The sequence below is a fragment of the Amia ocellicauda genome, chromosome 9 (genome assembly GCF_036373705.1).
Source record: "Amia ocellicauda isolate fAmiCal2 chromosome 9, fAmiCal2.hap1, whole genome shotgun sequence".
NCBI lineage: Eukaryota > Metazoa > Chordata > Actinopteri > Amiiformes > Amiidae > Amia > Amia ocellicauda.
Window position 1 is genome coordinate 8256853 of NC_089858.1, and position 16882 is coordinate 8273734.

At 39.0% G+C, this 16882-nt stretch overlaps 1 protein-coding gene across 4 annotated transcripts in view; it reads right to left on the reverse strand.

Moving 5' to 3' along the window:
* vav2 (vav 2 guanine nucleotide exchange factor) overlaps window positions 1-16882 on the reverse strand; it is a 159524-nt gene that overhangs the window by 2754 nt on the left and 139888 nt on the right. The window contains exons 9-28 of one of the 4 annotated variants that reach the window (XM_066712971.1): window positions 12893-12992; window positions 11563-11658; window positions 10388-10456; window positions 9455-9541; window positions 8222-8307; window positions 6627-6759; window positions 6367-6381; window positions 6138-6247; window positions 5469-5570; window positions 5063-5151; window positions 4849-4862; window positions 4515-4536; window positions 3774-3901; window positions 3284-3355; window positions 2707-2768; window positions 2336-2452; window positions 2101-2188; window positions 1876-1999; window positions 743-826; window positions 177-331 (exon numbers count right to left, since the gene is read on the reverse strand). In XM_066712971.1, coding sequence (XP_066569068.1) covers window positions 177-331; window positions 743-826; window positions 1876-1999; window positions 2101-2188; window positions 2336-2452; window positions 2707-2768; window positions 3284-3355; window positions 3774-3901; window positions 4515-4536; window positions 4849-4862; window positions 5063-5151; window positions 5469-5570; window positions 6138-6247; window positions 6367-6381; window positions 6627-6759; window positions 8222-8307; window positions 9455-9541; window positions 10388-10456; window positions 11563-11658; window positions 12893-12992 — 1753 coding nt within the window. The remainder of the gene's footprint in view (window positions 1-176; window positions 332-742; window positions 827-1875; window positions 2000-2100; window positions 2189-2335; window positions 2453-2706; window positions 2769-3283; window positions 3356-3773; window positions 3902-4514; window positions 4537-4848; window positions 4863-5062; window positions 5152-5468; window positions 5571-6137; window positions 6248-6366; window positions 6382-6626; window positions 6760-8221; window positions 8308-9454; window positions 9542-10387; window positions 10457-11562; window positions 11659-12892; window positions 12993-16882) is intronic. The other 3 variants (XM_066712972.1, XM_066712973.1, XM_066712974.1) reach the window with 3 other exon arrangements.

The following is a 16882-nucleotide window of genomic DNA, read 5'->3' on the forward strand; positions in this document are numbered from 1 at the left end:
TAAGTGTCTTTTTCCTAAATCCATCTCTTAGGTTTTAATTTCTGTGGGACAGAATGCCACCCAGGACTGCCCTCAATCTATTCACGCCATCTCAAAGAGCGATGATCAAAATTAATTACAAATCAAACAAGTACATTCAAAACTGCACAGAGTTCTATAAGAAGGGAGAGACTTACGCGGCCATTGGCTTCTCCTTTCCACCAGCCCTGGTCTCCCCCAATCTTACTGTAGATTTTCACAATGTCTCCCTCCCTCAGTGAGAGTTCCCTCATGTCTCGGGCCGCAAAGTTGTACCTGGCTACGGCTGTTCCTATGACTCTTGGAGTAAACACTGCAAGAAGGGTTTCAGAAAAAACACATTAAAATGTCATTCCTGTTATGCTTTGTTTGGTCATTTTAATATTCTACTCCTGCACGCTATTTCAGTCACGTTTCGGTCGTACCTATTTGTCTCAGAACACACCTGTTGAGTATGGAGGGGAGGTGAGCAGATTGTAAAACAGAGACACTCATATTTTATTTCTAATTCGTATGTCCAGGTTGACCTTATCCACTGTGGAATGATCTGAAGAGAGCTTTTTTGTCTTATATGCCTCCTCAAACACATTTTCCTCACACTTAATGGTGACAAGAAAAGGAATGTGATTTAATAATAATAATAAATACCAATACTAGAAGTAGCAGAATTGAAGGCTACAGGAAGATATTTCAGAGCAGATGAGAGAGAAAGAGAGAAGAGTACCTGACCAAAAGGGAGCAGAGGTCTGAGAAGAGAAGTTGAGACCCTGAGGACTGAGAAAAGAAAAGTTGTAGGAAGCACAGGAAGCTGCTGAGTCAGAAAGAGAGAGAGAGAGAGAGAGAGAAAGGAAACAAAGGACAGTATACATTCAGGGTCAGTGCCTTCTCATGGACAAAAGTTCAGACAAAAAAGAAAACCTCAGAAAATAATTTCCTGTGGGTGTGGGGTGGGGTGGAGGAAATATATATACATATGAATATATTTTATGTTATTAAAACAATTAGAAAGCTATTAATTTATAATACTTAGATTCTGATCATTAACGTTTGTCATACTAAATGCTAATCTTAGACGATTACCCGTATTATTTTTTTTCCAGTTTGTTGAAATCAGGAACACTATTGCTCAATTATAAAATTATAAAAAAATGATGACTGTATATTTAAATAAAAGCAGTATGCTCTTGAGTTAATTAAGTTTAATTTCGAAGACGCTAGATACAATTATTCTAGGTTGCAGCAGTCGTGGCCGGGCTCAGACCTCTGTGGGCCTGATAATTTAATTCAAAGATTCACAGTCGGCTCTCCTGGGAGAGGAGTACATGCCTTGAATGCAGATTATCCCGAATTGTCGTCTGTAAATACATTTTGATAAGTAAATTAATAATTCTGCAATAGCAGAGCCAATTGGATGCTTCTGGAAGCTGAACAAAGTCAGTCATGGTTCACAGGCCAGCCAGGGAAAATAATTTATTAAACATCTAATGATACACAAGATGAATAGAACCAATGAGCTGGACTCAAATTCAGGCTTTATGCTCCGACAGCTGCCAAGAAATACAATGTTTCTGGTGTTCCAGGCAGCAGTTCTTGGCCTGAAAATACATGCTAATTAAACTGTCTTCTGACCCTAGTAAAGAGAGTCAGGGGCAGAGATTGAGTGGGAGCATGTCTTTGCATGCTCGTCGTCTTAACGAATGACCTATGAGTTAACCTGCAACTGCATCTTCTCATTGCTCCACAAAGCTGTCTACAAAGGATTAAGGCAGCAAAACATCAGCAGCCTATCACACATTCCACTCAGCTGGAAGGAACCACCGCAAACACAACAGAAGAACAGAAAGATGGAGGCTTTACCTGGGGAGCGAGTGTTGGCACGGGAGGTAGACCGCTCTCGAGATTTGTAGGGGTACCGTAATGTCGTGTCTAACAGTTTGAAGCTCTCTTTCAGTGAATGCGTTTGATAATACTCAACCAACTCCTGAGGGTGGAAAAGAAGGAATGATAAACGTTGTAAATACATGGCAGCATTTATCATAATTTAGCAAAAAATTGAAAAATAAAGGGCTTGTGAATTCTTACCAAGAGGCTTTCAAACTTTTTGGCTTCTGTGATGTGGATCCAGTTGTCTTTTTCTACGACTTTAATATGTTTCACTTCGTCATTGAACCTTTTGAAAGAGAGAGTTTCAGAGCTGTGGTCATGAGACAAAGTGGTTTCAAAACGTTCAGTGAAGAAGATGCAAACAAGTAATGGTAAAAAGACACTGATGAAGAATTATTATTTGGCACAGTTTTACCCTTTGGCCCATTCTTACTTGATGCTGATGGCAAAGCGCTCTGCCTCCGCTGTCCTCTCCCGGATCAGGTACGTTCCACTTGTGTGGGACTTCAGCAGGTTGTCGGCTTGCTGTCTCTCCATGTTCCCAGCAAACCTGGGAGAACGACAGAGTTTACAGCCCCTTGTTTGTTTTGTCATTTGCCTTTCAAAGTCTTCCTCATTCTATATGATAAGCGCCAACTTATCACATGCTTAACATTGCAGCTAACAGCTTGTCAAAAACAGATGCACAACTTGTTTAAGGCATATCATGCCTGGAGAACACGCAGGAATCAGGAGATGCTTTGAGGGTATTTGAAAAGAGGAACATCAGCTGTTATATTTGACACACATTATAAAGACACGTACCATGGGTATGCAAAGTAATCGTGTTCTCTAGACGACTGCCGATTGGGAAAGGGCTGAAAGGGCTGGGCAAAGAACAAAAAGTCCATCACGATATAATACAAGCAGTTTCTTCCTTACATGCAGTTCACAGAGCATGACAGTTCATTAAAACACACAATGTTGAATGTTAATGGCAATGTATTCCCCTTACTAGCGGGATGGAACTGGTGAGTTAAACCTTCTAACATTTTCTCCTTGTTCAGCACTAATCTGATCTGGACTCTTCTTATCTTTGGCATCTGCTCTGAATCTGGACTGGTGATGGGTGCAATTTTCCTCTGCAGGGACAATGGTTGGCTACACATTTATAATCATGTAAGTACTTGCCTGAACGAAAACACATCGGAGATCTGGGGTCATGGCAGCTTGTTATTCCAATTTTCCTTTCTAATTTACAGCTACTACATTCAACAGTGTATTCATTGGGGAGGTTCATTGTGAAATTGATGGTTTGTGTGTGTTTGGTAAGCAAACCTAAACTGATGTGCTGTCATTTTCACTCTCAGCTATACACAATGTTTTATTTTGAAGACCCTACCTTTGGATCTAGACAGGGCTTCACACAAGAGCTAGGGAAGAAGCCGTTCTTCTGCGTCTGCACTAGCCTTCCCTGTAACAGATGAACGTGCTTTTCACAAAACACACTAGGATAGTATTTCATTCATTTCATTTGTTCTGCCCACTGACTGGACAACTGCTGAATTTAGGTTCAGAATACACATCTACAATGTAAACACTGCTACCACATTTAGTTTTGTACGGACACAATATTTTATCCCATAGGACTGGGTAAGGCTTCTATACTTTGAAGCACTTTGTTAGACTCAGCTTTGCTTTAATTACTATTATTAGTAGTATAATTATGACTATTAATCGTAATATTATGAATAATGTCATTAGTAACAAGATGAACTCAAAGGCCTGGGTAAGTGGAGGCGTTTCGTTTTGACAATATTACCTCTGGTGTTCATGTCCTGCTATTCAAGAAGCAGATTAATACACGTTTAACGAGTGTCTGTGAGGTTTACCTCCCACCAGGACGAGTCAGGGTCGCCCTTCAACAGCTCAATGACATCTCCTGTCTGGAAGGATAAAATGGGCTTCCCTGGGGGGGGTGGGGTCCCGTGGTAATTACGAACAGCCACCATCTTAGGGCCTTCAGGGTGAAAACAAACAAACAAGTAAAAACAGATGTCATGAACCAAGCATAAATGATATAAAAAGTCTCTAAAAAGTTAACATAGCACTTGCATCGGCGTGTGTTATTTTAGGATAAATGTGTAATAAAAGCATGTCAAAAACTTGCCAGACACTTGGCTTTCACAAGATCTCTCTGATGTACCTGGACTCACACATACCAATACATTTAAAAACTATTCCTTAATCTATGTAAATACAAACATGTATTATACTATTAACCAAGATGCTTAAACACATTTAAACAGAATATGTAGTTAATGTAGAATCTGTAGTTTTTGTTAAATTATTATTATTATTATTATTATTTATTTCAGAATCAAAAACGGTTTTCCATACATCTATTTGTCTTTATGTCTAAGCCCATGTACCCCAGGTGGCAGTAGAGAGCCACACAGCACAGCATATCTGACTGAATGGTCTCTTTGACAAAGACATACAGTGAAAATACAAATCAGTGCATCAAACCTCTTGCTGTAAACTCCTGAATCAATTCACGTTTCAGATGCATAATTCTTCAGAACAAATACTGCCCTTTACATTTACACATTACTATTAAACAAGCATTATACCTGATGCAGGGGGTCCAGGCTCCTGTAAAAAAATACAGAAACAAAAATACTTTACTTTTCTTATTTAAAATTATTTTACAGTATCTTGACATGTTGTCCTACGTTCTATTACTACAAATGTCTGGAGTTTCTTGGTTTCCGTTTGTCATAATATAGATTCTATGGGAAGACTGCTGACACAGCACAAGATAGCTTGAGTGCCAATTAATCTAAAACTAATGTAGGTTTATTAGCTTAAACATGAAGAATGTTCATAATGGCAGATTGACAGCTACGTTCATGTGAACTGGCAATCAGAGCCAGTTCAGGATTCACAAAGTGGCGGAGAACTCACCGAATCATGGGGATCTGAAAACGGAAAGAGAGCGGACAGGAGTTAGTGTTGTACAGCAAGTGTAGCGAAGAATTTAACACTTACAGACATTTCATACTTTTAAACAGGTAAATAGGATAAGAACAGATTTCATATATTGGAAATGGCCAAACACAACTCCACTATTTGTTTAGGTAAGATCCTGAACAAGAGACAGGTTTCATACCACACTTACTTATTTTGCATATTGTAATGACTTCCAAGCACTCCTTGTGAGCTCCAGTCCCACATTTTGAACAGTAGTAACCCTGGTAGAAAATTCCTCTGTGAAGAAAGATGACAAGGGACAAATTGTAGCTTTGCATCTCCGTATTTAACACCTGCACAGTTAAAATTCTGTCACTTCTGGAATCATACTTATACAGCATTTCTGGAGAAACAGTGGTTATAATTACTGAGCAACAATTAAACACTGTGCTTCATATGCCAGGCATATACATCATCTACTACATGGTGACCAGCAGTAACAGCTGATTTCCAATCAAATGTCTCGTTTTAAAAGCAATAAAGGCATCCATCCAATACATAATGTTCAAATACTTCAGTAAATAAGGGTTGAAAGTGTTGTCTCTGCCCCTCACCTGAGCAGCATTTTGCAGGCCCTACAATTGGTGTTTTTGTCAAATGTGTGCATCTGGAAGTTGTGGTGGTTTGCATTGGCTCTCTCTGGCTTGATGTTGGACCTGGGAGATGACAAGATAATCAGTAAAGACTCTCCTTACATAAGCAATATATGTTTACAGGGCTTTTAAATGTAAAGATCAATGCAGGAGTTGCATTGTTAGGCCAATAGCTGACAGGCTCCTATTCTACCAGTACTCCACTATAGAACAGCTCCAGAAAATGCCTTGCAGTCCAATCTGGAAGCACAGCTGTTTGTTTTGGTTTCCAGATGAGATATTGATCAACATTCTGCAGTTCTGACATCGTGCGAGACAATACGTGGACAACATGTTTTTACACAAAGGAACCTATATGCAATAAAAGGCATTGGCTTCGTTCCTTACTTTAAAATATATGAAAAAAGGAAGCAGAAACATGAGCTCATTACAGTGAAAAATTTGCAATCTTTCCAAAACTGTAAAGGAATGAAAAGAAAACGAAAAAAGTGTGACATTTGGTAAGAAAATGATTAACCCAATAAAATACATTTCTCTAAAGAACTAATTGTGAAAGTTATCTAGACCCCTTTACATTAATTCTACTGTATGAAATAATAAAACAATTAGCAGTCCCCCTCACAGACTTACATCGCCATTTCAAACTGCTCCATCCACTTCCTCTTGGTGTCCTCGGTCTTGCAGAAGAACTGGAAGCCTTGCTTTCCCTGGAGGTGGATCAGGTAGAACCCATAGGACCACTGAGGGGCAAGGACACTGAGACTGAGAGAGACAGCCATGCGGACGGCCACACATCATGGCTCAACACACCATGGCGTTCATTCTTTAGTTTTATAGGAAAGGTTTTATAACAGCTTACCATTTTTCCACTTGACTGGCGAGCATGAAAAAAATAACATTTAGCATGAAAAAAACCTCTGATACCCATCAATACATACACAGCGCTAACTAAGGGTTGTGAGCAAGTCCAGAAACATGTCCTGTAGACTGCTTCATGACCGTCCTCTAAGGATGGGAATCCAAAGTGGTGCCTTTTGGTCACTGAGTCTCATTTATAATGTCCTAAACAGCTTAATGAAGATGGTGCAGCACATATGATTCCCAGATCCACACTCTTACCTTTTTAATATCCCTGTTGTTCATGGGATCGTCGGTCATTTTATAACTCTGTAGTTCAATGATCTCCTTCAGCTCATAGCTGTACCCTCTCCGCTTGCAGACAATCACCACTTTATCGAAGAGGAATATATACCTAAGGGCAGCACAGCAACAAAGACAGGAATTGGTTAATCTGTTTCAACCAAAATACTCCCTGCATGGATCTGGTTTTGTTTTTGTTTTAATGTGGTTTAGGAGCTCTAACACCTGGAAAAACTAGGTTGCCTCATAGAAAACAAGAACATATTTATTTCATTGACTAATTACTCTCATGGCTTTAGTTGAACCACTTTACGTCTGAACACAGAATCCATTAGTGTTGCTTGGAGGACTTTCCCTCATCATCTTTGGGAATCATTCTAAACGAACTGAATATAAATCAGGTTTTTCATCTTCATATAAAAAGGTTTTTCATTTTAATTGTCGCAACAGGGAAATTTGTATAAAACCACTGTCAAGTCTTGGATAAATCTGATTCCATTATATATGTCTATTATTCATAGATATATATAAAAAAATATTTTTCTAGTGGAAATTTCCACTTTTTGTCAAATTAACCCTGCTACCATATCCACCTGGGTTTTTAAAGCAGAGGCATTACTTTGCATATATAGTTACTCTGTTCTCACCTTTTCTTCAAGAGCAGCTATCTGCTAAAGCCTGGATTAAATACAAAATCTGACCCACCTGCAAATTGTAAGGCTCGGCCTAATAAGTGCCATCAGATCTATTACACCACAGGCGGTCAAAACATGCTGGTGAATACTGTACTGTTAATATGTATGATTTTTCCATCTAGACATCTTGTCAGTTACTTTTGTTCCTTAAAGATGATCTTAATCTTTCAGGAGCCAAGATCATATCACTAAAACTGAAAAAAAAAACTGAATCCATCAAATGACAAAATATGTTAATTTTTAAATAATAAACTAAGACTCTACACAGAGGTCATCGAGAGTTTCAACGTGATTACTCATTAATTACTGTCACATTGTACAAAGCAGCACCATTGCTTATAAATGCATCTCCCTGATACACAAGTGTTCGTAAGGCTGCACTCCAGCGTGACACTGATGAGCCTGTTGTATCCGAGATCGCATGTCATAAAACTGCACCTCCTTTAACATGGACACAAAGGGCAGTGTTTGTCAAAACTGTCCAGGAACTAAATGATTGAACAGTTTTTACTTTGGAGACCTGCCATCTTTCGAGTTCAAGAGTCTTCCATTATTCTATAAATCATGTAACTGTATCACCTACACAGCACATCACGCACTAGTTGAAGTCTGAAAAGTCGGTTTCAAATGAATGTGAAATCTGACCACTAAATGCTCGGGCACAAGTTTCTAGACAAGAGAAATGAACTAGGCCTAATTTTTTACAAGGTGGAGTACCACCAGCAAGACTTGATATACTTGACAACTTCATGTGGATGAAGTACCATGCACTGTTGAGTGTTAAACAAAAATGAACACTCTTTTGGGGAGAATGATACACAATTGATTTAATTGAGATGTCACTGTGTAAACAGAGAACTGACGGACGGTTCCAGTTACCTGTCTTGTTTTGTTCTGTTCACTATGGAGCACACCTTCAGCTCCCCGTCGATCTTGGGCCGCCCATACTCTTCCAGTTTCACTTGCTGTGTGAACAGAAAGAAAATGTTCTGATTTACCGTTCAGGTAAATTTAGTGTAGCGGTGCAGTGAGGTGAACACAGACACAGAATCCTGCCCAGAATATCCCCTTATAAATTAGAAGCTGAAAATCAAAACACTGTGGGGCTTTCTGCTGCTCTTCTCATTCCAAAAAACAATCAAAAAGCATTTCAGAAATCTTTTAATGCCAGACAGGAAAACAGGAAATGAAAACAATTCACCCAGTGTGAATAACAGACACTGGCATATTCAAACCTCAAGTCTCATTTTCAATTCAAAGCCATTTAAAAAATGCCCTTCCACAGTGTTATTTATTATACTGGGACTGTAAATTATTCATTACAATGCAGACAATTGCACACAGTGGTGACTGCAGCGAATAGTAATCATAATATAATGTGGGTAATGTGCCCAGGAGATATGCTCCGATGCAACACAGGTGTTGTCTAAGTACAGTCCCAGTCATACATACAACTATACAACTTATCATCACATATCACATGTAAGAAAACAAGCCAATCACAGAACTGCATTTCCAAACATGACTACCTCTCATTTTGTGTACAAATTTCATCGCGTGCAGATATTTATTTATACTTTTCAGAAAACTTAAATGCTAGTGGTACAAGTTTCACAGTACATCCATTCGTTTAAAATAAATAAATAAATAATAAAATCTAGTTTTGTTATGTGTCACTTATTGTATAAGAGATACATGAGATGAGATCTAAATAAGAGACCTTCACATGATGTATTAACTTATCAAATAGGGGTCTGAAGTTTGCTACATTACCACCATTACACAGAGACTGCTGTGGATGTGATAAAGTTCTTGTGCAAGTTGGCTGGAGTTAGTCTGACTGTCTGGAGCTGCAGAGAGCTGCCAGGAAATAATAAGGCAAGCAGTTCGTGAGCCAAGGAACACCCACGCGAAAGGAGACTCGACAACGGAAATAAGCGCAACACTTTGCACACAAAAGGCTTTCTGATCACAAGCCTTGCAACATTTTCACACCTATTTCAACAAAAGCCGAAGAATGTTCGACGTCACTCAGTGTGAGCTGCTGAGTAACAGTGAAATCTTCCAGTAAGCACTAGGAGGGATGAATACAGTCTTGTCAGTATTGCTTACCAAGTTTTCGATAGAGCTCTGAAATTCACTTATTTTCTTTAAGGTTTCGTTGTCCCTTTTCACTTCATTAATATACATCGCCAAGTCCTGGAGGAGGGGGGGGAAGACAAAGACAAAGCAATCAATATCACTTTAACAAAATCCCGGTTTCCTACAATTCATATTCATATTAGTGAAGATACGCTATGACCATAAATACGTTATCACACACACGGGTCTCCACCAGACTAATTAACACACATTAACAGCATGCGTGTCTTTCTATTTTCTTTTAATCATTTTTGTCCCAGACTGCAGATGTACAAATACAGCAATAGCAACTGTGCACCACAGTGATAAGAGAAGTAAATATATCCGTTACACATGAAGCGAGTCCAAGCGAACAGTGCTGTTGGCTTTAGGCATTTGCATCCTCTATATAAACTACTTATTGGTTGCACATATTCTGCCTCTTTCAAAGAAGGAAATACTGCCTTCGAGCATTCAAGGGGCCGCCTACTCTGATCCTTGAGGGTCTCCTGTTTTTTTCTTCTTCTTCTTCCAACAGTGAACTTAATCACCCAGCTGAACTTATTATTCGCTTCAATGGACCGATTTAACATTTCTCCCCGGTGTTAATCAGTTTTGATATGGAGAGGGAGCTCCAAAACCTGCTGGGCTGCAGTGTTCAAGGTGGAGAGCTGGCCATGAGATATATTATTAAACAATTCACAGGAGTGCCTTTGGACAGATGGTAAAAGAGAAAAATCCACAGTAGGAGAGAAGGACACGCTTTCCCAAATATGGACAGCACCGTATAAGTGACTGACTTCAATAGCCCCCTGTTCCTGCAGCTCTTCTGTGTCTAAGGGAGTGATTATGAATTATTAAGTGCATATAGTATATACAGGCATACTGGGTCAGATTGGGTCGGTGGCATCCCTGTGCCCTCACCTGCATCGCCTCCAACGCCTCCTTGAGCTGCTGTCGCTCAGGTCTGTCTGCTGAGTGACTCACCAGCTCCTGCAGGAAGAGGAAGGGGGCTGCTAAGCAACACAACTCAACACACCGACGATGGCGTTAAAGACCAGGCAGGATTGTCTCAGAAGATTTTTTTTTATTTAACAATGTCAACTAAAGGTTGTCAGTGCTACATTCTTCACGTAGGCTGCTTCTTAATTCCATGTATAAACTTTGAAGGACTCTAGTGTGTGTAAGACAATATAAATGACCTGAGAAGCAAGAGCTAATGTTAATATTAATAAGCCATTAATATCACAGCAGAAAATGTTCTGAGCTAAGTATCCTTATCCTAAATTATAACCCCTGTCCATTTAAACTGCAAAAGCCGTGCCTTAGTAAAATATACACCATTATATAGGGCCAGTATAAAAGGAAGCCAATGCCAAAAACATTGAATAATTTCTGTGACATAATATTACACTTAATATAGGAGCTTCATATTTTGGTCATTAATTAGTTCAAACACACATAATATATATTTTTTAAATGATATTTGAATTAAAAACAATTAGTGTTGGTATTAGTGTCACATCTGGATCAGATCAGATCAGATCAGAGATCGGATCAGAGTTCCACCATACAGATGTTCCCACAGTTGGTGGCTCTAGAGGGCACTGACTGTCACATTGTCGGGATATTGGCAATGTCCACTTGGATAGATAGCTCTTTAAGAATGGAATTAAATGCAAGCAATATGATTTAGCTATGGGTGATTTAAACAGAATATGTATTGATTTTCCAAGGGGAGGCCTGGAATTATGGCGAGGGCCTTTCCCAGCCTCCCAGCCCTACTGACATTGTGACCTCAGGGGTCTTGCTGGATCCCTTGATTGATGGAAAGGAAGTCATTAGAATCCATCCATTTCTCTGCATTTTCATTATTCAAGCCCATGGTAAATTAATAATCAGCTGTATCATGTGGGCCGGTTGTTTTATACATGAGTAATATTACAAAGTTACTAAAATGAATAAATCCCAGTGGAATTCATTCTATTAATGTGGCAAAACTACATGAATGTAGGCGCAGAGGGCGATGGATTCTCTGGGTACAATTTTTTTTAAAGTCTGCAGGTGACCTATTAAATGAGATGGAAAAAAAAACTTACTTTCAACAAAAGGTGGTATTTTAGGACCCTTTGCATCGGAACCACGAGGAGGTCTTGCAGTTTAAATTTCCCCTCCTGAACCTTGACAGTGCATTCCTGCAGGAAGAGATGCATTACTTCACCATTAAGAGTAAATATTGTTGTAAATATTATCATCATTAGGTTTCTGGTTAATTTGTCAGCTGCATTTGTTTCATTTGTTGTTTTGGAGGCTGTTGTTTTACAGTGAATTAAATCTAACTGTGATGTGTTTGTGCTATATTTTTCCAGATTTTAATCATTTAGAAATGTCGCATTTAATTTATTTTTTATTTTAGCTTGAAACCCTAAATGCAGTCAGAAATAACGATTATTTTTTAAATTAAATACCTTCTCTGGGATTCAGGTAGTCCTTGGATCAATGCTTTGATTTAGTAAACCCTTAGCAGTAATATAAACTCTCAGCTGCAAAGGAAGATATTTGACTGCATTGCCTGGGGATAAGATACCGTGGATACATTTTTGGAGGGAAGTGTCAACTGAAATGCTGCAAAGCAACATAGTTCCAGTGACTAGACAAACGTAGAGGGAAGTCTGACATTACGCTCCAGTCTTGTGTAGAAACAGACTTCAAGAGAATACCGATAAAAAAAGTGGAAATAATTCAATTACTTGAATTGCAGACGGTCTTTCAAACAGTTACCATGAATCGTTTTCCATTACATTGGAAGGTACATTATGGGAAGAGACCACAATCCAGATTTAATTAAAACTTTGACTGAGTCACCAAAACAAAATAAAAAATTAAACATGATGTGATGGAGGCTTTTCATTGGATAGATGCAAGAAGCCTCTGGCAAACAGAAAGCTACCATGCAGAGACGTTGTTTTTTATGGGCAAATTGCTTGAAGTTGAATTGTGAAAAAGAATATTGAATATTGAGTTTTTCTTTTACTCCTACTGTGTCTGAGCAGGGAACGTATCATATCTAACTACTTCTAACTATTTAACAAAGTCATCAATCCTTAACAGGCTCTTTTAGATAAAATGACATGATTAAAGTAGACTACTGTACTGTAGAGCCCTCCCAGAGACATTCAACATTAGCTCTCTTCATGTAACAAGGTACCTTTGATCTGATTTTCAATACACAGGCCTGCTATGCTTAGTGTTTCATGAACAGACTGTATTCCTGCTCAGTTATGTACTTGCTGCGTACGCATGCATTTACAACAACACAATGACAACAGATACAAATTAGACTTCAACTTCTGAGCTGCATTGGAAAAAGACCAAGGCGGTTTTATTACGGCTTCGATAAGGACAGTTAAGATGCATTTCTCTCAGTACCTCCACTTTTGTCTTGACGTCTTCACGCGTGGCTATCAGATTGTCTAGAGTCTTCTGAGCATTTTCCATGTGGCTGCAATACTGACCATAAATCAGGAGCCTGCAGGAAGAACAATAAAGACATTAATGAAAAACATTTGTCTGGAATCTTGCCCTCTCCTAGACAAACGGGGACTTCATGATAAAGTGAAAAAAAAGAACAGAAAAGAAAATAATGATAGGTGGAACCATACTAAGAGCCAACATCACAATTTACAAATTAAACCATTAGTCTGAAATTACTTCCAAGATTATTCTTTACTCTTTATGCTCTATTGATTTTCCTCCTATGGAGTACAAGGACATGAGGCGCAGGGGCATGGACACTAACTGGAGTGAATTTGGACAACAGTTTTAAGGGCTGTTGCAACTTTCATAACAGCAACACCGGCAAATGATATCTACCTCCCGATTAAAGCAGAACTCAGACATAGGTGAGCACTTTAAACTGTAATATAAAAGAAACCTGTAACATTTATTTTAAATCTGTATTACAATGTAATATAAAAGATCCTTTACAGCAGAGTCACCAAAAAGAACATGATTAAAAAAATAATAATAACCCACTAAAAGACAACTTGGAGAAGTAGACATCAAGTCAATACAATCATGGATAAATGGTGAAGCAGAAAGATGTAGTTTTGGAAATAAGGCCCTGCAGCTCTTTCACCGTAAAGTCTTATTTTATATTCTCTGGGGCAGATCCTCAACTGATAATAGACTGATGTGAATTAAAGAAAGCCAACAAAGCATGGTGGAGCAAGGTCGATTAGACCTTCCCGGAGAAGCACAGGACTTTGACATTCATCTCAAAGCAGGCTAGCAGGACCACAAACCTGCAGATTTCAAATCTGTAATATTTAGGTAGATTAATGACTATCCCCTGGAAAACTCACACGGTTGAGAACTAGAAATCGACAGCCTTGACTTTCCCCCCTGCAGCTTTCTAGCTTTACACACTCCACTAAGCATTGCCTGTACCAGACAGACTAATGAGGGGCTAATTAAAGGCTAATAATTATTAAGATATTCTCCCCACCCCCACCTCTCTCTTCAAGGAGAATTTGATGAAGATTGATGGAAATTCCTTGGACCAATGTTTAATGTGCATTCATATGTAGCCTAGATTAGAAAACCAGTGAAAAAGTAAGTCAAAAGCTATATTATGCGCGGCAGAGACGCACAGTATTTGAATATAATACTTTTGAAATGGTGAATGTGACCGTTTAGGAATTTCTGCTCGGTTGGACTGAAAGACAAATCTGTGGACCAAATATTGTGGATGTTTGAAGCCAGAAGCATTATGAAAAAAATACGTACACAGAATGAGGATGGAATTTAAAATAAATGGTTGACATATTCTTTAAATATACATCCTCCCATTAGTCACTAAAGAAGAAGTATGCTTATGTGCATTTGTGTGTATAGACGGTTTGAGTATTTCAAATATTCCTTCCCACAAAGAAGCATAAGACATATACCATACAGCTATAGATAGCACAGGTTTTTAATGTTGGATCTGCCTTAATAAGAACCCCGATTTTGAACTTTCTAGGGCAGTTTTTATTTTAACAAACTGCACACAACTTCTCAGCATGATTTTACACTACTATGCATGTAGAGCATACCCTGCCAGGCCTACCCATGACACAAGTGTGATGATGGGACCATTAATATTGTACTGAAAGGAGTGCAGAAGCATTTTAATGGAATTCATAGCGCTGAGCAGACAGCTGGATCATTAACCTTTAGCCCGTGGAAGTATTCATTCTCTGCCCAAGATGTATTTTAATAATACTTAAAAAAAAAAATAGACCAACAGAAAGCAGGGACTTGATGCAATTTTCTTATATTGACAGCATTTATACACAGGATTGTATTGTACATACATATTAGTGAAACATTTGACCATGATATGTATTACCTGGAAAAGCTGGATAACTGTCTTGTCGATTAGCTTGCATTTGGAGACATTTGATTAAACCTCTAGAAAATGTTACAAAACCGAGCTTTGCTGTGATTTGATGCTGAAAGGAGGCTCACAAGACAGGGTGTAATCCTCATTTCCAATAAACACCTCTTCCCTAGGCAGCTGCATTATGTGAATGAGCGACAGCAATCAATGGGCTTAAAACTCGACTCTGAAGAGACACGTGTCTGCTTCACATCACTGGCAATGACGGGTTCAGACAAGTGTTTATTTTCCAGCACCTGCCGATAAGTAAACAGTGTCTGAGATGTTGGTGCTGTGGAGCCGATGAGATCCCCGTTTCGCACTCAGAGCAATCACGGCACACAAAGATTTATTGAATGATCCTTCAACCCTGAATGTGTCAGTCAGTATGAATTGCTCTCCTGGCTTTCTTAGCTTGAATTCTGGAATGAGCAAATGACTGCTGGTGTTCTGGGTACTTCTGCCCACACAGTGGGGGTGCAGAAAAGCAACAGTGGGTGAACAATAGTCTTTTTTTCCCCCTCGATCTGAGTGCCATTGACATACAAGAAAAGAAAAACTCTAGTGCACTTTGAACAAACATACAGAGGCTGATTTCAAAATCTTCCATTTACGCCTGTCTGATTAACTTTAAGGTGCATTAAACAGTAGTTGTCATAACATCCATCTTCCTACACAGTGTGAAACAAAACAAATAACCAACAACACAACAACTGAAACACAGCCAGACGGAGACAAAGATTCTCCTCCTCAAACGCTCTTTTTTATTGTCGACTCTCTGAAACGGAGAACAAAGATTTGAAGATCACCTCCTTTAATGTTGTTGTTGTCTTCCTCGCTCTCTCAATCCCCAAGGAATATCTTTGCCTTTTGTACTCCTTACAGTAACAGGCTGGGAACAAAAGAGATAATTATATACATGCCACGGAGAGTCACAAATAATTACCGAGCGTGCAGTGAATCAGAGCCTGTGTTGCAGAAGTCGGAACAAATCCGAGCTGAAAGCTGATTATCATTTTCAGCTTACAATACAGGCAAACCACTTGTGTGATTAAAATGCTTTTAGCCCCTTTGTTTCAAATGAAGCAGAGTTGCAGAAAATCTACATAATAAGAGGATAAAAGGAGTGTTTTGAAAATGTTTGCAGCAGGTCAAAAAGATTAAAAAAGGCCAAAAATGATACTGCTGATACCACAATCTTTCCTCCTCCTTTTTAGGACGAGAATGTTTTGCAGCTCAGATCAAGGTAATTGGAAGTCATTCGGCTGTTCAAAGCCATCTACTAAATTACAAACTCACTGTATAAATCTCCTGGTAAAGACAATATAAACTCGCTCAGGTAGGATTGTGCGTTTCGCTCCTATAACTAAACTCCACTGCTCAATATGTGCTGGTCCCACACATTTTATCTAACAATGCCTGACACAATGACATGGAATATCGTATTTGGCGTAAACAACCTCTAATCGGATTTACCGTTTGTCAAGAGGCATTAACTTGTGCTTCTTCTGTAACATAGCAAGACATGCCGTAAAAGACTAATTTGAGTTATTTAGTCACAAGCTAGCGTACTGTTTCATATTCCTAGATGGAGCGAGAATTGTAGAGGACACATTAGACTGTGGAGAGAGTTGTGTGCTCTTCTACACAACACAGACTACAACGTTTACAAGCCCCTTGACATACAACTGTGATTCCCTATTTGAGATGCGTAGATGCTAAATCCCTCTTTGGTGCCCTGGAAAAAGGAGTTGGTGGATCCTCAAGGGGGCTGCTCTAGTGTGAGAGATTTATAATCATGATAAAGAAATAAATAACAACAACAACAAAAAAGCTAACAACAACAGATGTGCAGCTGCGATTTATGATAAACCATTGCAGCAAAGGGAAGAAACTGGGACTCAGCTCCCTGAAGCCTCCCTGGCACAGGAATTAATGCAAAACCATTAATATTAATGAGCCGCTCACTGCATACCGAGTTGGACTCGGAGGTGAAC